At 52.4% G+C, this 22559-nt stretch overlaps 8 protein-coding genes across 8 annotated transcripts; 4 read left to right on the forward strand and 4 right to left on the reverse strand.

Annotated features, from left to right (window-relative positions):
* Nucleotides 1-206: 206 nt before the first annotated feature.
* On the reverse strand, nucleotides 207-2230 carry PV05_02558 (citrate synthase, mitochondrial). The gene is made up of 3 exons (XM_013463136.1): nucleotides 1910-2230; nucleotides 741-1856; nucleotides 207-688 (listed from the first exon to the last, which is right to left on the reverse strand). Exons 1-3 carry the CDS (start codon nucleotides 2018-2020, stop codon nucleotides 500-502), a joined length of 1416 nt encoding a protein of 471 aa, XP_013318590.1. The 5' UTR covers nucleotides 2021-2230; the 3' UTR covers nucleotides 207-499.
* Nucleotides 2231-2368: 138 nt separating this feature from the next.
* Nucleotides 2369-5548, forward strand: PV05_02559 (uncharacterized protein). Its single transcript, XM_013463137.1, has 6 exons — nucleotides 2369-2943; nucleotides 3001-3246; nucleotides 3393-3489; nucleotides 3538-4616; nucleotides 4671-4875; nucleotides 4931-5548. The coding sequence occupies exons 1-6, from the start codon at nucleotides 2824-2826 to the stop codon at nucleotides 5176-5178; spliced, it is 1995 nt and encodes a 664-aa protein (XP_013318591.1). The 5' UTR covers nucleotides 2369-2823; the 3' UTR covers nucleotides 5179-5548.
* Nucleotides 5549-5984: 436 nt separating this feature from the next.
* On the forward strand, nucleotides 5985-9953 carry PV05_02560 (plasma membrane ATPase). Its single transcript, XM_013463138.1, has 3 exons — nucleotides 5985-6697; nucleotides 6750-9087; nucleotides 9144-9953. Exons 1-3 carry the CDS (start codon nucleotides 6278-6280, stop codon nucleotides 9188-9190), a joined length of 2805 nt encoding a protein of 934 aa, XP_013318592.1. The 5' UTR covers nucleotides 5985-6277; the 3' UTR covers nucleotides 9191-9953.
* On the reverse strand, nucleotides 9858-10950 carry PV05_02561 (uncharacterized protein; the record flags this gene model as incomplete). Its single annotated transcript, XM_013463139.1, has 1 exon — nucleotides 9858-10950. The coding sequence occupies one exon, from the start codon at nucleotides 10948-10950 to the stop codon at nucleotides 9949-9951; it is 1002 nt and encodes a 333-aa protein (XP_013318593.1). The 3' UTR covers nucleotides 9858-9948.
* Nucleotides 10951-11467: 517 nt separating this feature from the next.
* PV05_02562 (uncharacterized protein) lies at nucleotides 11468-12538 on the reverse strand. Its single transcript, XM_013463140.1, has 2 exons — nucleotides 12249-12538; nucleotides 11468-12127 (listed from the first exon to the last, which is right to left on the reverse strand). Exons 1-2 carry the CDS (start codon nucleotides 12530-12532, stop codon nucleotides 11557-11559), a joined length of 855 nt encoding a protein of 284 aa, XP_013318594.1. The 5' UTR covers nucleotides 12533-12538; the 3' UTR covers nucleotides 11468-11556.
* Nucleotides 12539-13579: 1041 nt separating this feature from the next.
* On the forward strand, nucleotides 13580-18360 carry PV05_02563 (uncharacterized protein; the record flags this gene model as incomplete). The annotated part of the gene is made up of 1 exon (XM_013463141.1): nucleotides 13580-18360. The coding sequence occupies one exon, from the start codon at nucleotides 13580-13582 to the stop codon at nucleotides 18065-18067; it is 4488 nt and encodes a 1495-aa protein (XP_013318595.1). The 3' UTR covers nucleotides 18068-18360.
* Nucleotides 18361-18877: 517 nt separating this feature from the next.
* On the forward strand, nucleotides 18878-20210 carry PV05_02564 (uncharacterized protein; the record flags this gene model as incomplete). Its single annotated transcript, XM_013463142.1, has 3 exons — nucleotides 18878-18932; nucleotides 19032-19354; nucleotides 19581-20210. The coding sequence occupies 3 exons, from the start codon at nucleotides 18878-18880 to the stop codon at nucleotides 20208-20210; spliced, it is 1008 nt and encodes a 335-aa protein (XP_013318596.1).
* Nucleotides 20211-20369: 159 nt separating this feature from the next.
* Nucleotides 20370-22453, reverse strand: PV05_02565 (uncharacterized protein; the record flags this gene model as incomplete). The annotated part of the gene is made up of 7 exons (XM_013463143.1): nucleotides 20370-20678; nucleotides 20795-21230; nucleotides 21341-21667; nucleotides 21723-21787; nucleotides 21866-22053; nucleotides 22109-22254; nucleotides 22311-22453. 7 exons carry the CDS (start codon nucleotides 22451-22453, stop codon nucleotides 20514-20516), a joined length of 1470 nt encoding a protein of 489 aa, XP_013318597.1. The 3' UTR covers nucleotides 20370-20513.
* Between the last annotated feature and the right edge of the window lie 106 nt (nucleotides 22454-22559).

The following is a 22559-nucleotide window of genomic DNA, read 5'->3' on the forward strand; positions in this document are numbered from 1 at the left end:
CCCCATTCGGGCCCAAACAAGACTAGCACCGTCATCTTCGGGGCGTTGAGCGACCAGCCATTCTCACCATCAGCCACTGGCTTGGGTACCTTGTCACCCATCGGGCCATCACTGGCCTAAAATTGCGGACTCGGCTTTCCTTAAGCTAACGGTGGAGCCAGGGTTTCAACAGGCCTCAACGCCCGAAAATTATTTTAAGGCCTGCGGTGAGTTTATGACGAGGGCGCGTCGTAAGGTACGATCGGCATATAGTCTCTTCGATTGCATAGAATTCGGCGAGTACTTTGAAAGTAGAGGGTGCCCAGAGAACAAGGAGAGACAAACTGGACCAAAACGCTCGTCAATTAAAATGGCATACTAGGTTCTCCCCATGGTTGAGCCATCGCCCAATGGTAGCTGACCTCGAGCCGCCAATCCATCCTTGCCCTCCCATATAAACTACAGATTTTGTCTTGCACAGTACATCGCTTGCTCGTGGAATCCGTTCCAATCACATCGCTTACAATGAAGCGCCAACAAGTTTGGCATAAGCGTCGGTGCTGAAAGACTTTGGTCGTTCAATTGGAGCTCCCAAACCACGGTCAATGATCAATTGGGGAAGGACACCAAGCGCACGGGAGACACCGAAGAGCACAGTGTAGTAGTTGGCTTCGGTCAATCCGTAGTATTGCAGCAGGACACCAGAGTGCTGGAGGTCAAGATTAGCAATGTGCATACACTCGAGGGTTTGAGTAACTTACAGCGTCAACGTTGGGGTAAGGGTTCTTGGTCTTGCCATGCTCGGTCAAGACACCTGGAGCAATCTTGTAGACCTGGCTGACAAGCTTGAACATGGGGTCGTTGGGCAATTTGCGGAGCGCAAATTCGCGTTGAGACACATATCGTGGATCAGTCTTGCGGAGAACAGCGTGACCGTAACCAGGCACGACACGGCCACTGTTGAGAGTGTCCCAGAGGTATTTGGTGATGTTCGCGTCGCTGAGATCATCACCGACTGTCTGCTTCATCTTGGTGAGCCAGTTCAAGACCTCCTGGTTGGCCAACCCGTGGAGAGGACCGGCCAAACCGTTGAGACCGGCAGCAAGAGACAGCATGGGGGAGCTCAGAGCGCTACCAACCAAGTGAGTCGTGTGCGCGCTGACATTACCACCCTCGTGGTCGGAGTGGATGGTCAGGTACAGGCGCATCAGCTCAACGAAGTCTGCGTTGCCACCGTAGCCAAGCTGGTTGGCCAAGTTGTAACCATAGTCCTTATCTTTCTGAATGGGAGCAACCTTTCCATCCTTGTATGCGTTGCGGTAGATCTTGGCTGCGATGGTAGGAAGCTTAGCAATCAAGTTCATCGAGTCCTCGAAAGTGTATGTCCAGTATTCCTTCTTGTTGATGCCCTTGGCGTAGGCTTTGGCGAACTCGGAGGTGTGCTCGAGCGCAGCGACGGCGATGGAGAATTGAGCCATCGGGTGCATGTCGTTGGGGCAGCGGTCGATGAGCTCTTCGACGAACTTGGGAAGGTCGGAGCGAGCAGCCCAGTCAGCAGAGAGGTCTCGGACCTGTTGTTCGCTTGGGACCTCGCCGGTGAGGAGCAGCCAGAAAAGACCTTCTGGAAGGGGTTCCTCTCCACCAGGAGCCTTGGGGAGGACTTCCTGGCATTCTGGAATGGTCTTCCCCCGGAATCTGATACCCTCCTCCGAGTCAAGGACGGATCCTTCCCAAACAAGGGCCTTGATGCCTCGAGCACCACCGTAGACTTGATCTAGGGTGACCTCGCCAATGACCTTGGAACCGTAGTCTTTCCTCAGCTTCTTGACCTTTTCAATCTCTCCAGGGAGCTTCTCTGCGAAGGTGTCTTTGAGGGTCTGGTAGCAGAGACGTCAATAAGAGTGCAGCCCAAGCTCGAACGGATGCTCACTTTGGTGCTTGCGCAGCGGACACCATTGAATGCGGCTTTCTGGACAAAGGGTCTGGAGGAGACCGAGGTGGAGCGAAGCAGAGAGCTTCCAACACGAAGTGAAGAGGCCATGGTGATCGTCAGACAGAAGAAAGTCAACAACAGAAAGTAAAGGCGGGTGAAGGAGTGAGGTCAGTGGAGAGAAAATTGTGTAGATAGGGAGGAGCTTCAAGAATGATGTTTGAGCAGCAAAGATTTGAATGGAGCTCCGGAAGACCGCAGGACATAAATCAACCAACCAAAGACCGGACGTCACACACAGCAAAAGACGCACTCCGAACGCCAGCTTGCAGGATCATCCCTCGTATCACGGCTCGAGTTGGAGACCAGAGTATCCACGTGACCATGCCAAGCTTTCTCGGTGCATTTCTCTCCTGCACTCTTCTCCTCTCTTGCTTGTTTCTTTGTCGCCTGCAAACAGCCCGTTTTCTTCTTCGCCAACCTCTTTTCTCATCATCATACGATCGTCACCCTCACCTTCACCATCAATCCCCTTCCTTCCTGCGCATGTAGCGCCGTCAACGTAATCTTTCTTAGATCAATATCCTACTTGCACTTGAACGATAGTATCCTTGCTCTTGCTGCTGCACGAACAATAGGAGGCGTCCGTCCTTGCCATTTTGGACTGTAGAAGTCTGCTGAGTCGCGGGGTTTGAAAAGAGCAAGACTCAACTCATGACCTGCATCTCGCGTCACCTTCACCTCATCTGTACCTGAAGTCGATTAGACCTCTCGAAGGATCAACGCCCATTGCAAGTTTATCTCCTTCGATCGGGGATTTGCAGACTGCGATTTAGTCACACCCTCTGGCTAGTCTATCCAAGTCAAATCGAGTATCTTGACCTCAACATCGTAGGAGAATCGCTTCATCGACCATGTCATCTGCAGTAGCGGAGCTGGACACCATCCTGCAGTCCATGCTCAATCTCAAGCCTCCTGGAGTGTCGGGTTCCAAGATTACCTCCATCACCTCACTTTGCACCGCCAATATTCAAGTATGTCAAAGTCCCAACCTGCGCTGCCACAACCACCTGACTAACGCGTTTGCCCAGTCCGAATCAGTCCTTATCCAGAAAATCTACACCCACTTCAAGAAGACGCCAGGAACACACAAGTTGGGAGTGCTTTATGTCGTAGACTCGGTAACGCGACAATGGGTAGATCAAGCCAGAAAGGCCGGTCAGCAGATTGGTAGCGGAGCTCCTGATGGAACATTCGCTGCTGGCGTGAATCGAGTGACTGAATTACTTCCCGTGCTCATGAACGATATCATCGCTACGGCTCCAGAAGATCAAAAGGTATGGTGAATTTTGCTTTTGTATTGCTTCACTCAAACACATGGGTTTGCCATGTTTCGCGACAGTAAACCACATGTCCTAGCGACATCGTTTTCGCCTTTGTGCCATCTGCTTGATCGATGCTCATATTTGTCATGGTTTGATAGGTCAAAATCAACAAACTCCTAGAGATCTGGGACCGCTCACAAACATTTCCTGCACCATTGCTCGCCTCCCTCAAAGAAAAACTTAATGCTCCTAGAGGTACGATCTCTCCTTCCAAGCCATGTTGACATCCTAACTTTGCCATAGTTTCTACCACGCCAGAAGGGTCTCCTGGACCAGGTTTCGTGCCTCTTGGTCAGCACTCAACATCTAACAACATGCCTTCAGCAGCACCTCCTCAGCAAGATACCTCCGCCATCCTCGAAGCTCTCAAAAACATGGCGAAGCAGAATGCTGCCGCGCCGCAACCCGCAGCTGCACCCACACAATCTAGTTTGAATAGTCTGTTAGGCGCGCAAGCTGGAACTCCCTTACCGACCAGTACCGTAAATCAAGGGCCTATTCCCACTGCCGCCAACGCGCAGGCTGTAAACCCGCTGGGAGCTTTGCTTGCAGGAATGAGTAACGGTGCGCAGAGCCAAAGTCCTGCCAATGTGCCGCCGAATCCACTTGCTGCTTTTCTACCTCAGCCACAAGCTCCTGTTCCGGTGCCTCAAAATCCTGCTCCCATAAACCAAGACGTTCAGGCTCAAATCCAACTTGTGCAGCTTTTGGCTGCTCAAGGTGTTCCTCCCGATCAGTGGGGCACGGCTCTTCAATTGCTGAACATGCAGAGCGCTGGTGGCAGTGCCAATGCCTTACCATTCCAGGCCCCAATGCAAGCCAACAATTGGGCGGCCCCAGGTGCTGGTCAGTCACGTGATGCTCACACCCGGTCTCCTCCGGGCCAGTACCGGCGGCGGTCTCGTTCTCCTGGCTATGATAGAAGACGAGACCTGTCTCCCAGACGCCATCGGGACAGTCCAGCGGCTGATCAGCACCGTGACCGCGACTATCGTCAACGAAGCCCGCCTGGTAGGAGACGTCGTACCCCGACTCCCCCCAGTCTTGACCCGAGCCTTCCACCGCCAGGCCCGAAGACCATCACATATGACAAAAGCCTGCCAAGAGGTCATATCAAGGTCTACAGCCGAACACTGTTTGTTGGGGGCGTCACCTCGGGCGAACCTACCCTGCGACAGCTTTTCAGCCGATTCGGAGTGGTGCAGACTTGCATTGTTAATATCGACAAACGCCATGCTTTCATCAAGATGATCAACCGCCGAGATGCAGAGGCGGCCCGGCATGGAATGGAAGAGTACAAAATGGGCGACGCACAGCTTCGAGTAAGTGAATGTAAATCACCGGCTTACAGTCCTCACTAACTGACCGAGCTCCAGACCAAATGGGGTGTAGGCTTCGGCCCACGTGACTGCAGCGATTATGCCACCGGTGTTAGTGTCATTCCTATCGAGCGACTGACGGAAGCCGATCGCAAATGGCTTCTCACCGCCGAATACGGTGGCACTGGTGGCAAGCCTCTTGAAGAATTCATGGTTGTTGAAGAACCTGACATTGAGATTGGTGCTGGAGTCTCGTCGAAAGGTTCGCAATGGGTCCCCTTCCCCTTGTGTTTCATGCATATGCTAACCATAGATAGCTATGAGTCGACGCGTTCCTACCGATTCAGGTGGTCGACGGGGCCCTCAGTCCTCTCGTCAACATGGTGGCCGAGATGAAAGACGCCGAGACGATGATCGCCGAATGGACCGAGACGACCGACCAGGCTCTGCCAATAACACTGGTGTTATGCCGCCCATGGGATTTCCTATGAATTTTGGAACTGGCATGCCAGTGTTCCCTCCAGGGTTCCAGTTCCCTGGCATTCAGCAAAATCAGCAAGAATAGTTCGAGCCAAATCAAAGGATAGGGGTCGAAGAAGGTGTACACAGCGCTGGGGGAAGACTACGACTTGAAGACTCATCTCGATTGATACCCTGTACATGATTGAAATTGCATCTTCGGCGTTGATTGGGGTGGGAGGGACATCTGAGGCGGTCTCCATCGTTGTTGGGAAAGGCCACGGCGGGGCTCCCACCGACATCTACTTGCACCTGGAACGTTCATCAGTGCCACTTCTTTTGTTCAACTGGGCAGTCCTGAGCTTATCATGGCTGCATATGAAGGCCTTCGACTGCGACACTTGCTTCTGTCACGCTGGATTGGGCATACAGGACTCAATTACATAGTTCATCATACCTCAGACCACTTTTTCTGCAGATGTTCGACTTCATTTCATAATTTCTCTCGGTACCACAGGCGCAGTAGGACATGCACGTACACGTTGAGCTTCTTTCATGGATCGTTGGGCTCTGTTCCACCTGTCCAAGCTTGCTGCACGTGGGAGTAACACGATGATCCGGTCAAACGTGGCCCAGACAGAAGAAGCTGGGCATATGCTGGTGCTCTTCTCGACAAGGCTTTGGCTAGTACCAGCACCGCCTCTGCCCAGGACATCTTGGTTTTCGGAAATGTAAGCCATGGCAAATTCGCAGCGAATAATGAGAGGAAGCCCACCAAAGCCGAAGTTTCCAGGCACTTACAGTGGTCTGCTCTGGAGCGGGTCGGCTGCCATCACTCAGTCTGGCCCGCTAACTACCACTGAAAGGAATTCCACCAGGATTTGCGGGGAGGAACCCCGGCGCCATCATGATCATCATTCTACTATTTCTCCTGCGCATCTCTTGGTTTCCCAAATGACTCCATGTGTATTGCTTCCCTCGCACATTCCCGTATATTCTATATTGAAGCCGACCGACCTTTCCTCTCCTCAAGGGACTGTCTTTGGAGGCAGCTGCCCCCAACATACCTGCCCTAACCTGCCCTGACCTGCACGTCTCCTCCTCAATGACCAATTCCCCGTCGCGTACCTATACCGCATTCCCTATGGAGTTGACATAGCACCACCACCTTACAACCTTTTACCTTCCCTATCTTACCGTTCAATATGGTAGATATTCCTTCAGACGTAAGCTCGGCCGGATCGGCTTCTCCAAAGCTCGCGCCTCGAGTCCACATCAATGCCACCGAATTGCCTCACAATGAACATCACGATGGCCCTACGTTTGCAGAAAAGGGGCAGTCCAGAATAGACGATGATGAGGTGGATGAAGATGTAGATGCCCTCATTGAAGAGCTGGAATCTCTGGATCCTGATGATGGACTCGAGGCCGAGATCGAAACCATAGGAGTCGCTCGACCAGTCCCGGAAGAGATGCTTCAGACCGATCCACGGGTCGGTTTGATAGAGCCGGAGGTCGTGGCAAGACGGAAAAAGTACGGACTCAATCAGATGAAAGAAGAGAGAGAAAAGCTGTTCATGAAATTCCTCGGCTATTTTGTTGGCCCTATTCAGTTCGTGATGGAGGTATAAATTTCCAGACCTTCAATTGACAATGTTCTGACTCCTTTGCACGTAGGCTGCTGCCATCCTTGCTGCCGGCCTGCAGGATTGGGTTGATTTTGGCGTCATCTGCGGAATGCTCTTGCTCAATGCGACTGTCGGGTTTGTCCAGGAGTTCCAAGCTGGATCCATTGTTGAAGAACTCAAGAAGACCCTCGCTCTCAAAGCCGTGGTGCTCAGGGAAGGACGACTGATCGAGATTGAAGCACCGATGGTGGTGCCTGGGGACATACTTCAACTCGAAGAGGGAACAATCATACCGGCTGATGGCCGCATAGTTACCGAAGATGCCTACCTACAAGTTGACCAGTCGTCCATCACTGGTGAGTCGCTCGCAGCCGATAAGGGCATAGGTGATACCTGTTACGCCTCGTCTGCAGTCAAACGAGGAACATGCTTTATGATCGTTACTGCTATTGGGGACAACTCTTTTGTCGGTCGAGCTGCAGCTTTGGTCAATGAAGCTTCCGGCGGTACGGGTCATTTTACCGAAGTCCTCAATGGCATCGGTGCCGTGTTACTGGCACTTGTGATCTTCACCTTACTTGTTGTGTGGATTTCCTCCTTTTATCGATCCAACGACATTGTCACAATTCTCCAATTCACATTATCAATTACCATCATTGGAGTTCCTGTTGGCCTGCCTGCCGTTGTCACCACCACTATGGCTGTTGGTGCCGCGTACCTGGCAAAGAAGAAGGCCATTGTTCGGAAGTTGTCCGCCATCGAGTCACTTGCTGGAGTACAAGTACTCTGCTCCGATAAGACAGGCACCTTGACCAAGAATAAGCTCTCGTTGCACGAGCCCTATACTGTGCAAGGTGTCGATCCGGAAGATCTGATGCTTACTGCCTGTCTGGCCGCCTCGAGGAAGAAGAAGGGTATGGACGCGATCGACAAAGCTTTTTTCAGAGCTCTTCGATACTATCCACGGGCAAAGCAGGCGCTCTCCAAATACAAAGTGGTCCAGTTTTCTCCCTTTGACCCGGTGTCGAAAAAGGTCAGCGCGGTTGTTGAATCACCGCAGGGTGAACGTATCACCTGCGTCAAGGGTTCACCACTTTTTGTACTTCATACTGTTGAAGATGACCATCCTATTCCCGAGGAAATCGACATCGCCTACAAGAACAAAGTCGCAGAGTTCGCAACTAGAGGTTTCCGATCTCTCGGTGTTGCTCGCAAACGAGGCGAGGGCCAGTGGGAGATACTAGGAATCATGCCTTGTGCTGATCCACCACGATATGATACGGCGAAGACAATCAATGAAGCAAAGAGGCTCGGCCTCTCCATAAAGATGTTGACAGGCGACGCGGTCGGAATTGCCCGTGAGACATCACGACAACTGGGGCTCGGCACCAATGTTTTCAATGCCGAGCGCCTCGGTCTTGCTGGTGGTGGTACAATGCCTGGCTCCGAAGTGTACGATTTTGTTGAAGCCGCCGATGGGTTTGCAGAAGTGTTCCCTCAGCACAAATACAACGTGGTGGAAATATTGCAGCAACGTGGTCACCTCGTGGCGATGACTGGCGATGGTGTCAATGATGCTCCCTCGTTGAAGAAAGCAGATACGGGAATCGCTGTCGAAGGGGCCTCTGATGCAGCTCGTTCAGCCGCAGATATCGTTTTCCTCGCTCCTGGCCTCTCGGCCATCATTGATGCTCTGAAAACATCTCGACAAATCTTCCACCGGATGTACGCTTACATCGTCTATCGCATTGCATTGTCACTTCATCTGGAAATCTTTTTCGGGTTATGGATTGCCATCCAAAACCGGTGTCTGAACCTGAAGCTTGTTGTCTTTCTGGCAATCTTCGCCGACATTGCGACGTTGGCAATCGCTTACGACAATGCGCCTTACTCGAAGACGCCAGTAAAGTGGAACCTACCCAAGCTCTGGGGTACATCGATCCTGCTGGGAATGGTCTTGGCCGCTGGCACTTGGATAGCTCTGACAACCATGCTCATCTATGGGGACGACAAAGGTATCGTGCAAAACCATGGCCACAAAGATGCCGTCCTATTTCTCCAGATCTCGCTTTCTGAAAATTGGTTAATCTTCATCACTCGAGCAAACGGACCTTTCTGGTCAAGCCTTCCATCGTGGCAACTCACTGCCGCAATCCTCTTGGTCGACATTCTCGCCACCCTTTTCTGTATCTTTGGGTGGTTCGTGGATGGGAAAGGGACCAATATCGTTGCTGTGGTCCGAATCTGGCTGTATTCATTCGGCGTGTTTTGCGTAATGGCTGGGGTGTATTACCTCTTACAGGACAGTGTCACTTTTGATGATATCGTCCACGGGCGGCGGTCTCGAAGCAATAAGGTGCTGAAGAAGCGAGATATGGAAGATTTTCGTGAGTCCAAGCTAAGCCAGCTGTGATCCGTTTAGATTGACTGACTCTTTCTTTAGTTGTGTCACTGAACCGCGTGTCCACCCAGCACGAGAAGGTCGCGTGATAGCGATTAGCCTGCTCACGGGTGCTCACCACGCTGTCCACATCCACAAAGAAGTCTGCGATCTGGCCGTTCGTACCACTCGACCCGGAAGACGTGGACCCAGTCAATCCACCAGCCGAGTCCAGCAATGCCAGAGTCACACAACATCGCACACCCAACACAACCCCGAGAGCCCTGAGTGGTGGTTACGGTCCGAGGCTCAAATTGAGCCACTCCTCGCTCCCAAGGAGTAGTGGACTCCTAAATCGAGAAGACGTTACTTAATCTACGATCTCGACTACACCATTTCAGATAGACCGGGAGGGTCTCTGGCAACACAAGGAATCGATGATTAACTGTCGGCTCTCAGCGTGTTTATACTACCTCTTTTCCACTCACGACTTGAACGAACGAACGATACCCCTTACAGATTGAGCATTGTGACTATCAGCGGAAGTACTCTCTCCGGTGGCACTCTTTGATGGCTGCATCTTATTGCCTGGCTCGAAAAGGAGACGTTTTGCTGGCGGGCTAGTTGCCAACAGCGAGCCATCAGCGTTGGTGATAGAGCCGAACTATTGAGATCATACAGACCATTTTCTTTGTGATTGCTGGTATACAGCCGTTGGTCCTCACTCGATTGGTCTACCCTTCTACAGCTCGATATGTATCGAAGCTTGTCAGATTAGCCATGGTGCAGATGTTTACTAGCCTGGTTGCAGTTGCTTGAACTCTGCAGACGCCAGACCCGATCTCACGTGCTTTTTGCATCTTTCGACTCATGGAACTCTCAACAATGTCCCTGTATCTCTCAATCCCTCCACAAACGCGACAATCCCATTTATTGCTGTCCTCAAAATCCGGCCGTCCTGGTCAAAAGTCGGGTCATAACTTGCGACCGTCAGGCTCGCCGGCCTGATTCTCCCTTTCTCGCCCTCTGCCTCTTTGACTCCCGTCGCAAGCAATTCCAAACAACTGACTAATTCCTCCTGCAAAAGTCCACCATCCGTCGCCGTGTACTTATTAGCCTGTCCGACGCCTTTATCCAATACATCCAAATCAACATGCACTATGACCTCCCACCCGTCCTCTTTGCCCACATTTCCACTCTCGACTTTCTCTCTCACCACCCTATCCAAGTCTCGGACGTAATCCACCCTTTCACTGTCCTCGGTTTTGCCTCCGCCCCAGATCACGGCATATTTGCCCTCCTTCACTCTCGTCACCTCTTCTACCGTCACATCCCTCACCCCAACTTGCACAAATGCCCTCCTTAAATCCATCCCGCCCTCAGGGAATCCAGGCACCGTCGCTGCCTGGGCTTTCCAACATTCCCCACCCATAATCGCCACGCCCATCGAGTCGAAATATCCACTCACGACCGTGTCCGGCGTGTTGTAATCATCGTGGGCATCGAACCATATACATCCCACCTCAGCTGCATTGTTGTTGTTTGCACACAATCCGGCAAACACCCCAACACTACCGGAGCAATTCCCCGCGATAAGCACTGGAAAAGAAGACTCCCGCCGGGCTTGGGCGACCAGTTTCGCCGTGCGTCGGATGACTTCAAAACTGCGTCCAATATCGCCTTCGAAGTCGTACACGCTGGGGATGTCGACCTGTTTTATCTGTATGTCTAGGTCTTGAAGGGTGTCGACGATACCTGCTTCTTTGATGCGGGTCGGTCCTGCGCCGACCGCGTGGTCGCGGATGCCGACGTGGTAAGGAGAGAAGATTAGCGTGACGGAGGTTAGGGGTTTGTTAGTAGTAGGAGGCATGGTTTGGGACTGATGACTCGAGCCTTTGTCAATTTGATTATTTGTTATGAGAGCGTTGTTCATGTAGACTTTCAAGGTTCATATAATGGTTGATCTGATACGGATATTAAGCGTGCTAAGGTGAGCCCGTATTATCCGTCATCTGGCGTCCTCTCGCGTACTCTGGCGATGGGAGGACTGGAAAGGCGCGGCCCGCTTTTTTGTAAGCATTCTAAGTTAGTTACTCGTATGTCAGGCCAACCACTTTGCCCCTGACTAATGCTGAGAGCGACTGCACTGTAGTTGCTGCTATCAACCCGGCGTAGAAGACGTGCTCCAAGTTTGCGGTTCCGGGGGGTGCATATTGGTGGGAGCTGCAAGGCGAGGGCGAGGGCCACGGATTTCACCCTCGTGGCTAGGCTCATCGTGGATATCATGATTCTGCGGGCGAGGATGTGGTTTCAAAGCTAAAAATACAGACAAGCTGGGCATAGATTTGTCTTCAACGAAAGGCTGAGGAAGAGAGATAGATGGTACTCTTTGAGTGCTGACAACTACTACAGCCGGTTCTGAGACATAGAAACGACTCTGTTTCCTGATAACTACCACAGTCGGTTCTGGGACGCGTTAAGCGTCATGATCGGTGCTACTGATTACAGGTTCCCACTCCTTGAGCAGTGCGAGGGTGCTCTCGCATTTCTGCCTGATGGTCGCGACACAGTCCTTGCCTAGCACCAATCTGATCGGAATGTCCTTGCCTTCGGCCACGCCAGTCTTGGTAAGGACATCGACGATGACGCGGGAACCTTTGACGACGTCGCCAGGCTGATTGTTGTCGACAGTGGTGAGAGCGTTGCGGACCTGTCCCGCGGCGGTGTTGGTGTAGTCGTCGATGACTTTGGCGCTTTGGACCCGGGCTCCGGCGTTGAGAAAACCGGTGCGGAAATAGCCCGGCTCGATGACGGTGCAGGTGATGCCCAGAGGTTTGAGCTCTTCGTAGAGGGACTCGGAAATGCCGGAGCAGGCCCATTTCGTGCCGGTGTAGTTGGAGAAGGCGGGCCCGCCGCGCCAGGAGCCTAGGCTGCCGAAGTTGGCGATCACGCCGGAGTGGGCGGCGCGCATGTGTGGCAGGACGGCGCGGGTCACGTTTAGCATGCCGAAGACGTTGGTGGTGAATTCGGCGAGGGTTTCTTCGGGGCTGGAGAGTGGGCAGAGAGTTAATATGGATGGATGAGGGGGAGGAGGAGGAGGAGGAGAAGAAGAAGAAGAAGAAGAAGAAGAAGAAGAGGTGGAAAGGGGAGCGAGGAAGGAAGACGTACGATGTCTCTTCAAGTGCGCCTTCGAGGATGTAGCCGGCCGAGTTGATTAGGATGTCGATACGGCCAGCGTCTTTGTGCATGAGGTCGATGGCGGCCTGGATGCGGGAGAAGTCCCATGTCACGTCGAGTTCGTAGAGCTTGGCCCCGGCAGCTTTGAGGTCGTCTAGTTTGGCAGGGTTGCGAGCGGTGGCGAGGACTTGGTGGCCGCGGGAAAGAGCTTCAACGGCGATGGCTTTGCCGAAGCCGCTGCTCGCCGCGGTGATGAGCCAGACTGGAGCGGACATGGTGTCGATACTAAGTTAGTAGTGGGTTGTTGAACGGTGGATGCGCGTTAGGGTGTCAAGACAAATTCTCAGAGCAGATGAGGTAACAGATAGTAGGACTTGAGAGAGTGGTGGAGTGCAAGGATGGATAGTGAGAGTTTTCTCACCTTCTTATAGCTATCGTTCATACACGGCACGGGCGCGGCATGAGGATGATCAACGGAGTTAACAAATCGTTGGAACGATCATCTTGGCCAGCGTCAGTGCTGGAGGCCATGTCATTGAATTATGGCTTGGTCTTTTTGATGGCTTGAGCGATATTGCTTTCCATGCGAGCAACTTCGGCCTTCTACCGGGTTTCGATTGGAACGAAAGGGTGGATAGGCATGGTTGTTTAGCTGACAGAAGACGTGAATATGCATGACTAAGGAGAGTAATTGTGCCAAGAGGCGGCCGCAATGTCCGCAAGCTGGAGTGCCGCAGTTCTTGACCAAGGTGGTGTGAGAAGGCTTCCAGTTGAGTTTGCCAAACAGTGAGCATAGAACTTGATAGAGGCTTTGTTGTACAGAGTGTTCAAACCAGTAAAGCAAACATCGACAGCAGAGGCATCAAGCCAAAGGAGCCTGGTGGCAGGTAAAAGTACAAATATCTCGTTATCCCCTTTTCACTTTCCCAGGGCTGCTAAGGGACATCTTCAGCCTCGCTAATGGGTGACTAACCTCTCTAACCCCATTCCGGGGAAGGAATGCCGAGGTTCTTTCCATTTAATGGCATCACGTGAACTGGTGTCGCACACGCGGGGCAGACGCGTCTTTCTTTCAGTGCCCAGTTTTCACATCTCAATCTTCCTTCAATTCGGAGCTGAGACGCAGCATCAGTCACCAGCAGTCACAAAGGAATTATCTATGTGAATATAGATATACACATCACGCGATCGCGAATGTCTTTGTCACTGGCTTGCACCAAAGGCGACATGGCCATTCAGTCATGCTGCGAGTCTCTCAATCCTCGAACAATCAACCACCACCCTGCCGATCTTCTCCATGACCCGACTCTGCACTCAAAGCCATGGCGCCTGAAGGGTTCAAATTCGAACGGCTTTGCGAGCTCTTTGACAAGCTCGACGGAGCTCGAAAAGAGAAGGTGCTAACCTCAAATCGCAATGTGGACCTTGACCACAAATACACTACAACATGGTTCAACAAATATGGCCGGGAGATCGCTCGGCATGGACCATCAGCAGTTGCATTCTTATCATGTATCCTTCCTGAGCGCCTGCCGCAGCGCACTTATGGCATGCGAGAAGTCAGGCTAGTTAAAGTCTTAGCCAGGATATGGAACTTGCCAAACAGGTGTATCAAGCCTCTGCAAGAATGGAAGACTGCGAAGATCGACTTCGCCACCGTCGTCGAGCAAGTAATGGCAGAGTTCGACGTCTATGTGGCTCCAGAAAGCCCAGTCACTTTGGAGGAGATTGATCATGCTTTTCTTCAGCTCGCTGCCAATTCGGGCTATTCGTCGCCTGAAATCAGTAAACAGCAGAACAGCAGTCACTCACACGACATACTGTTTCCCATCGTGAGGCGACTGCGGAGCCATCAGCTGAAATGGCTTGTCCGCATGATGTTGAAAGACTACAGCCCTATACAAATACCTGAGCGGACGGTCCTCCGATGTTTCCACTTCCTCCTCCCTGAGCTCCTAGCGGTACAGAACTCAATCGATGCAGCGGTTGCGGTTCTGGGACATACACAGCTCAAGTCGCTTCCACCAAGCCCTGAGCCGGATTACGTGCCTGTTTTGCTCGGACTCTGCGCACAATACCTCGCACCCAAGCTTGGAAACATGATCACGCGGACGCCTTATGTCAAGGCGAGAAGCATCAAGCACTGCTGCCATGAGGTGCGTGGAAGAAGCATGAGCGTGGAACGGAAATATGATGGCGAGTATTGTCAGATCCACATCGATCTATCAGATGCCCGAGATCCAATCAAGATCTTCTCAAAGAGCGGCAAAGATTCCACAAATGACCGTGTGCGACTTCATGGCGCCGTCAAAGCGGGTCTCAGAATAGGCGAACCTGAATGTGCCTTCTCCAAAAATTGTATCGTTGAGGGCGAGCTTCTGGTGTATAGCCGGTCAAAGAAAGATATACTGCCGTTCCATACCATCCGAAAGCACGTCATGCACGGTGGGAGGTTCCTTGGAGTTGCAGAGGATTCACCCCGCAAACCCGACGAGCAGCTCATGTTTGTCTTCTACGACGTCTTGCTCCTTGACGATGAAGCTTTGACCAATAAACCTCAGTGTCAACGGCGAAAACAGCTCGAACGTATAGTACGTTACATTGAGGGAGAGGCCGAGCTTGGCTACCAACGAACCATCAATTTTGGGACTACTCACGCAAAGGAAGAGTTGCGGAACTTCTTCGTCCACGCTATCAATCAGAGATGGGAAGGCTTTGTGCTGAAGGGCTGCAACGATCCATACTTCTCCTGGGACAAATCGAAGAGTGTCATCAAGCTCAAGAAAGACTATATCAAAGGATGTGGCGACACCGTTGACCTCTGCATCATTGGTGGCCGACGTGATCAAACCGTTGTCGAGGAGCTTGGAATGGGTTCGCTCTCATGGACGACGTTCTACATTGCCTGTCTCGAAAACAAGGAGGAGGTTAGAAGATTCGATGCCACACCCATATTTCGAGTTTTGGACACCGTCTCCCCGCCCGGCATCTCGAAAGACGAGATCCGCCACCTGAATGCCCACGGCAAATACCTGGAAGTACCGTTCGCAAGTTCAACCGACCATCTCGACATGCGGACAGAACAGACAGAGATGCCGATGCCATCTGAACTATTCAAGAAGCCCTTCGTCGTTGAGGTGATGGGTGCTGGGTATGAGAGACCGCAGAACGCCAGATACTTTGTGCCGCGTTTCCCTCGAGTGAGCATCAAGTTGCACACGGATAGGTCAATCTTGGAGACAAGTTCTTTTGAAGAATTGCAGGAGCAGGCAAAGAAGAGCATGGAAGTTGCCTGGGATCAGGAAGAGCAAGATGAAGTCGACTGGGTCCAGCGTCTGATCGCAGCTGACGGCAAGAACGCTCCCCACGAATCAGACGCTCAGAGTACACCAAGTCGTGCCCAGACCACTCCTCGCAGTTTGGGCGGTGGACATTCTCAGAGCACTGCGAGTCCTTCGCTACACAGTCGTGGTCAGATCGACCAGTACCCGTCTCACGATAATGCCACGCCCTCAATAATGCATCGAGCTGTGATTGTGAACCCGCAGTCGGTGAGCAACGCAAGCCCGACTCCGCAGACTCCGGGCGCCCTGGTGGACCACTATTTGCGGACCGCCGATGCACCTTGCCAGAAGAGGGATCAACAAGTCGTTCCCCTCGACAGTGTCTCCACATCGATTGTGAATCCAGAGTCTGTGAGCACAGCGACTCCGACCCCTGGTGCTATCTTCGACCAGCGCTTCCATACCAACGTGACACCTTGCCGGAGCAGTCCCGTTTTTATTGTTATAGAAGATACTCCGAGCACAGCAAGTCCTTCAAGAAGCACCCATTGTGCCCTGTCGCCTTTGGGTAGACCTATTGACAGACTCGACGCATCTGGAAAGAATGGCAACCAGAATCTCGTCGCGGCGGAGCAGTCTATAGCAGGCCGGGAGGCGATGAATGCTGGGCACTCAAAGGCAAAATCTCCCATCAAGAGCACGTCGAAGCGGAAGGTTGCAGATACTACTGTGGTTCGTGAAGCAGGCCCTAACAGAAACCGACAGAGAATGTGGGCACCGGCGGATGATAGAGACAACACTGCATCTCAGGCAGCATCCAAGCGGGGGTTGACAGACACCACATTTGCCACAGACGCAGTCCCGACTACTAAACGCCAGCGGACGAGCGCTCCAGCTGATAGTAACGGCAGTGCGACCTCAAAAGATGTTTCGAAGCTGACACTGCTTGCCGAAACAGTTTCAAGCAGCAGACAACAAAAGACATTTACCTCCCCTATTGATGAAAGCCTTGCTGGAGCTTCTGGTCCAATTCGAACTGCTACCTTTGTGCATATGAGAAAGCCACCGATGCCTGCCACCACTTCGACGACGAATGTGCAATCAAGTACATATTTCCGTGCTGTGCCTCTTATGTCAGACTTCGAGACGCCTGTTCCAGCGCGCCCAGTGCAGCCACAGTCCTCTCTACCCAGGTCCTCGAACAGGCTCCCGCCCTTTGAACCGGCAGCGGTGTTCCGAACACCTACAAAGCCTACCGCCAAGACAAAGCTGGTCAGCCACCTTGTCAATGTTATGCCGCCCCGCCGAGAACGACATCCGCTTTCTCAAGTGTCGACGCTTTCATCTCAACGAGGACTTAAGAAGTTGCCCGTTGATCTGACGGAGGCTGAGGCGTCCAACAAAGAGAATTCGAGCCGGACGGAGTCATTAATACAGTCTGGCCGTGGCAGTGCAAGGGATGTTTCGAAGAGAAAGGCTCTCGCCCAGAAGATCTCTGGCAGCCGTCGTGGACCAAACCCACCTGGAGGTGACCATTCCAGCAGGCTATCAAAGAGAGGCAATCTGCAACCCGAGAATACTCAATTTCCACGAAAGCCTCCAAATTCTTCTGCGCACGGCAATGCTGGCAGTGGCTCTTGCGATGACACTATCTACAAGCTCGACCTTTCTGTAGACGACTTCGCCAAGAAAGTCCTCAGCGCATACTGCATCCCCATTGAGGAGGAGAAATCTCGTCTTAGCATCGTCATGACTGAGTCTGCCGGTCTCAAGCAGCCATTGGTAGAGTCTTTGTTGTTTGTCCGATTAGTCGATCATTCGCGGCCTGCTGAAACTTCCAGAGATATTCAGCAAGTTGGCAGACGAGTTCTCGAACTACGCAGAGAACTGATGGGTCGATTGGCTAGGCAACTGACGCATGAGAGAGCAATCTCATCTACGGGAAAACAGCAGAAGCTGGTAATGTTTTACGACAAAGGAGCCCGGCCATTCCTACCTGCAGAGGACAGCACTTGCAAATGTGATGGCTTGAAGACCTGTCAATCTTGTTTGAAGCTTCTGGACCCGGTCCTACGATTGCACTTTGTCGGAGCTTTGGTCTTTGCTTCCTGCGGCGATATCTGCTCACCACTGACGCGTGAGAAAGGTGCGACCACACTCCATGACGCGCCTGAACAACCTGCTCCAGGTCAAGAAAATCAAGACGACAACCCTCTGGTGGCGGACGTGGTTTGGGACTGGCAAGAAGCCATCAACATCCTCCCGAAGTTGTTGAACAAAGGCTCATTTTACTGCGGTGATGATCCGAGGCTCCGGAGTACAGTCCATTTGGCCGAAGGCATACTTGGGATTGCAGGAATATCTGGGAGACGGAGCAAACAAACATCTGGGAGCGAGAGTGAAGAAAAATCCGGACGACAAAGGGGAGGCATATCTGGGAGAGAAGGGGACGGAATATCTCGGAGAAAGGACGAAGGAATATCTGGAGGAACACTATCTTGGACCGCCATCTTGAATCTGGGGTGACCGACATATTTGGACTGATACCGGTTCGATGTGCTTCTGGATGAACTGGAACATTGACTGTTTGTACTGCAGAATTGCAATTTTGAGACACAGCGGACATGACAGTGATGGACTTTGGGAAAGCCGAATCCTCTGGAGGTTGCACGCATTCGTGCTTAAATGAGCGATTGGATTCGGCCGGCCTGGACTCGAACAGGACTCGAACAGGCTGTCGGCTGATCAAGGCTCTGGCTCTTACTTTGGGGCCTTTACTTAGATCTCTGCCCACGCACATTTGAATATTCATAAGTCACGACGTTATTAAATTGGGAGTCGTGGGTGTCTCAAGTGATTGTCTCTCTGCCAGTGCAAACTACTCCAGGTTAATAATACTGGGCACTCAAAAGTGATCAGGATCATTTAAATGTACTACCCATCAAGTACCTATAGAATAATCACGACGAGGTCCAGTCCTGGGTCCAGGCACCCATGGAATCTTGTTTCTCGTGTCTTGCTCTCTCCATCGGCAAAGCCGGTAGTATCGGCTCTACTCCAATGTAGATCTGTTTAGTGTTTGTCACCTCGGTTCTTGGAGCGTTGGAGATTACGGTTGTACTATTGTAAAACGTGGGGAGGGGGAAGGGGAAGGGGAAGGGGGAAGGAATGGGAGACAATACTAGTAGAACAGGAGCATGGCAATTTCCAACGTACTGCCATTATTTTACGCTTAGGCAGACCACTACCAGTGTTCTAAGAGGACTTCAACTTTGGTCTTTGCAACCGAAAGACAAGATCTACTCTATAGAGCCTGAACGAAACTCTGAGATAACAATGTCACGACCGGATCTGAGAGGAAAAGGGGCAATAGTGACTGGAGGCGGTTCAGGTAAGTGGGTGAGAGAAAGGGGGAGACGACGTCCTTAAGCCAGTAAATTTGACGAGAGTGATCAAACATTTTTCTAACACCTGAGATGGTCGTTTCCAGGAATATGTCTGGCCTTCACAAAAGCATTGTACCAGAAGGGTTGCAACGTGCTCATATGTGACCTGGGCCTGCATCGCGAGGCGCAGCTCTGGCTTGACTCTCTTAAGGACGCAGTCGCAGACGCACACACGGCCGGGGTCATCAATGGCACTGGCAACAGCAAGCACGACGGAGATGGAGCAGAACAACCAGCACCACGCGTGGTCTTCAACAAGACGGACGTGAGTGATTGGAAACAGCTCGAGGCCGCGTTCGATGTGTACGAGAAGGAATTCGGAGGGGTGCCGTACGTTCTGTGTCCGGGGGCTGGTGTTTATGAGCCTGTACGTTCCCTTTTCTTCTTTGTCTGTTTCTTTCTTTCTTCCTCTTGTCCCGTGGTCTCGTTTCCGTCTTGGGCTCGTTCAGTCGGGTTGTGCCTATGGCTGGGCTCTGCGTAGGGTTACATGGCCCGTTGACATCGTTAATATATGGCGTGGTTGGATATATGCTGGGCTAGACTTGTTTGCTAGACGTGTTGGCTAATATGTTGTCTTGTGTTCTCTTGCTCAGTCCGCGCCGAATTTCTGGAACGACAAAGACGACGACGGATACAAGCTGCTCCGGATCAACTTGGAGCATCCGATCAAAATGTCGCGCATCGCCATCCGCAAGTGGGTGCAGGCGGGACCAGGACCCCGAGGACAAGGACAACAGGGGGTGAGGGGCAACATCGTGCTGGTGAGCAGCACGGGCGCGCAGAAGTCGAGTATCCTCACACCGCTGTATGGCGCGGCGAAGCAGGGGATCAGCAACTTCGCAAGGGCGATGGCGAAATTGAGCGAGATGGAGGGCATCAGGGTGACGGCCGTGGCGCCCGGGCCGACGATGAGTCCGCTGATGTATGATCACCCGGAGGCGATTCGGTTTGTGGATCCGGATAAGGACAAGTTGTGTTCGACGGCCGAGATTGCTAGGGGCATGATGGCGGTGTGTTTTGAAGACGGGGCCGACGGAGGAGGATCGAGCAAAAGGTTCCCGTCGGGCACGGTGTTGGAAGTCACGCATCCGGATCGGTGGAGGGAGGTGAGTTTGTTGAATGATCCGGGCCCAGGACCGCATGCGTGGACGAGTAGGAAGGACGAGGCGATTGTCGATGTTGTCAAGGCGTTGGAGGAGGATCGAAAGGGGAGGAAATGTTAAGCAGAGAATATGAGGAGAGCGGACAGAGGGTGCTGAGTATTGATGGGTATAGGAATGGGATCGTTAGATAGCTCATGGTACGCTTTTATACGCCGAGTACCCCTTGGTGGTGGGCAGCCCTTGATATTTGGACAATCTATCCTCTTTATTGAAACCACCCAGGTACTGTACTCTATGAGGTCAAACTCCAATACCGCAAAGACAACCACCCTCCCAGCCAGAAACGGTCTTCACTCACTCACTCAACAGTACGAGGCACCGCCGACTGCCGACTGCTCCCAGGGTCTTCGTCTCCCTGATATATCACCAAGTATATCTGAAGTCCGCAGCGCCCTCAATGACCTTCTCACCCCTGTCAGCTTTACGGTTCGCTCGAATCAACAGAGGACAGGTGATGAGCGTCAACACTCCAGCCAGCAAGATCAAAGCACCCGTAGCCACGAGGCCAGGCACATAGTTTGGTGCATCCTGTTGTTTTGAGAGTCAGAGTCAGTGTCAGTTTGTCATTCGAATCTCGTCAATCAGTCAAGGAAAGAAAGGAAGGCCTCAAGGGGCTAGAGGGTAAATACTAAAGAGGAACTGACCTGCTGCCGAAACACCAATGCCGAGTAAATGCCTCCCACAGCAGCCATCATGACCTGGATCGCCGTGGCCACGCTGCGTTTGGCGTCGCCTCTGACATTGTTCTGGCCCCAAGCCAGTCCCGTCACGATGAGTCCGTTGGTACCACACTCTCCCAGGAACGAGCCGATGTATCGCGGTGTCGGAGGATCCAGGAATCCGATCATGCAAAGACCCACGATCCCCAGCGCGCAATGCATCAGGATGAACGGTCCTCGGACACGGTACTTGTCGGCTGCCCAGGATATTCCGAGCGCGTAAATCACCGCCACCGCCGCGGGGGGAGCAGTGAGACAAAACGAGAGGGACTGAGAATAGCCCAACCCGTTACGGAGGATCAGCGGCAGGAAGAACAGGAAGCCGTATGTGCCGCAGGATCCACTCATGTAGACACACGCACTAAAAGCAGCCGTCCGTCAGCGTTATCGGGACATAATGTAGGTGTTTTGAGGGCAGTGGGGAAGCAGCGTCGACTAAGTTGGTTGGTGTTGGACCGGAGCAAAACTCACATGGTCCAGACTTGCCAGTCCAAGACGGTCTCCCTGATCACTTTCCAGCTCACTTTGCCACCTTCGGCAGTTCCACGTTCTGCCAGCAGTCTGTTGGTCACCACTCGAACTTCATCGGGAGTGAGGAACTTGTTCCTGGGTGATTCGGGGAAGTCGACAATGATGAATCGTGCCATAATGGCCAGGCCGACGGTGATGGCTCCCTCGACGATGAAGATCCATTTCCAGCCGTCAAGTTCCGGGTTGGAAGCGATTTGTGTCAAGCCGTAGGCCAAGATATTGGAGAATGACGAGAGGAACGAGGCTGTCATGAAGAACACTGCAATTCTGCGGAAGTTGGGTCAGTGAGGTCTGTTTTACCCCTACAGGAAATTCATCGTACCTCTTCTGAACCTCGTATCGCCGATACCAGGCCGAGATCAAATAGATACATCCCGGGAACAGACCCTGAGTCAAGAGTCAATAACCATTGTCAGGCCATGTTGTGTCTGGATGAGAAATCCTGGAGGGAGAACTCAAACTCACCGCTTCGAGTATGCCGAGGAGCACCCTCAGTACTGCCACCGTTCCCCAGTTCTTGCTGAACCCAATACCCAGAGATATCAGTCCCCATGCGACTCCCAGGAACGACAGCCAATTTGCGGCTCCCAGCTTCTTGAGGACAATGTTGCTCGGCAGTTCGAATATGACATATCCTACGTAGAAGACCAGAACTGTAGCACCAGTGAGCTGCGTGGCTCACATCCCGTGGGCTGAGCAGATACCTACTGATGGTGGAGGCTCTGTTACCCACGTCGAGGTCGACAGCTTCATCAAGTCCAGATATCCGGGCACCGCCAACATTGGTCCGATCAATGAGAGAGAAGGTATACATCATACCGAGTATCGGGAGCAGCCTGGCATCAATCTTCCGCCTGCGAAAACTATCAGCATAGCAACGAGAATCTCGGAGACATGGGTTTCGGTATACTTGATGCGTTTCTCGACCTGGGTGTCGATGACAAAGTCCTGCTGGGGAGCACCCAGCTCCTGCGCGTAGTCCGCGGGCTTTTCCTCGAACTCCATATGTGCGGCGTTGAACTTGGGTTCCTGATCGACGTGGATTGCAGACATGTTTTTTCCAGACACCAAGATGAGTAACTCTCCGTCGAACAACAAGGTAGGTGGCAAGGAGAGGGTTTCAGGAAAGTGGTGGGCCTTGGAAGGTGATCCGGTAATC

Source organism: Exophiala xenobiotica (assembly GCF_000835505.1).
Source record: "Exophiala xenobiotica strain CBS 118157 unplaced genomic scaffold supercont1.2, whole genome shotgun sequence".
In the NCBI taxonomy this organism is placed as follows: domain Eukaryota; kingdom Fungi; phylum Ascomycota; class Eurotiomycetes; order Chaetothyriales; family Herpotrichiellaceae; genus Exophiala; species Exophiala xenobiotica.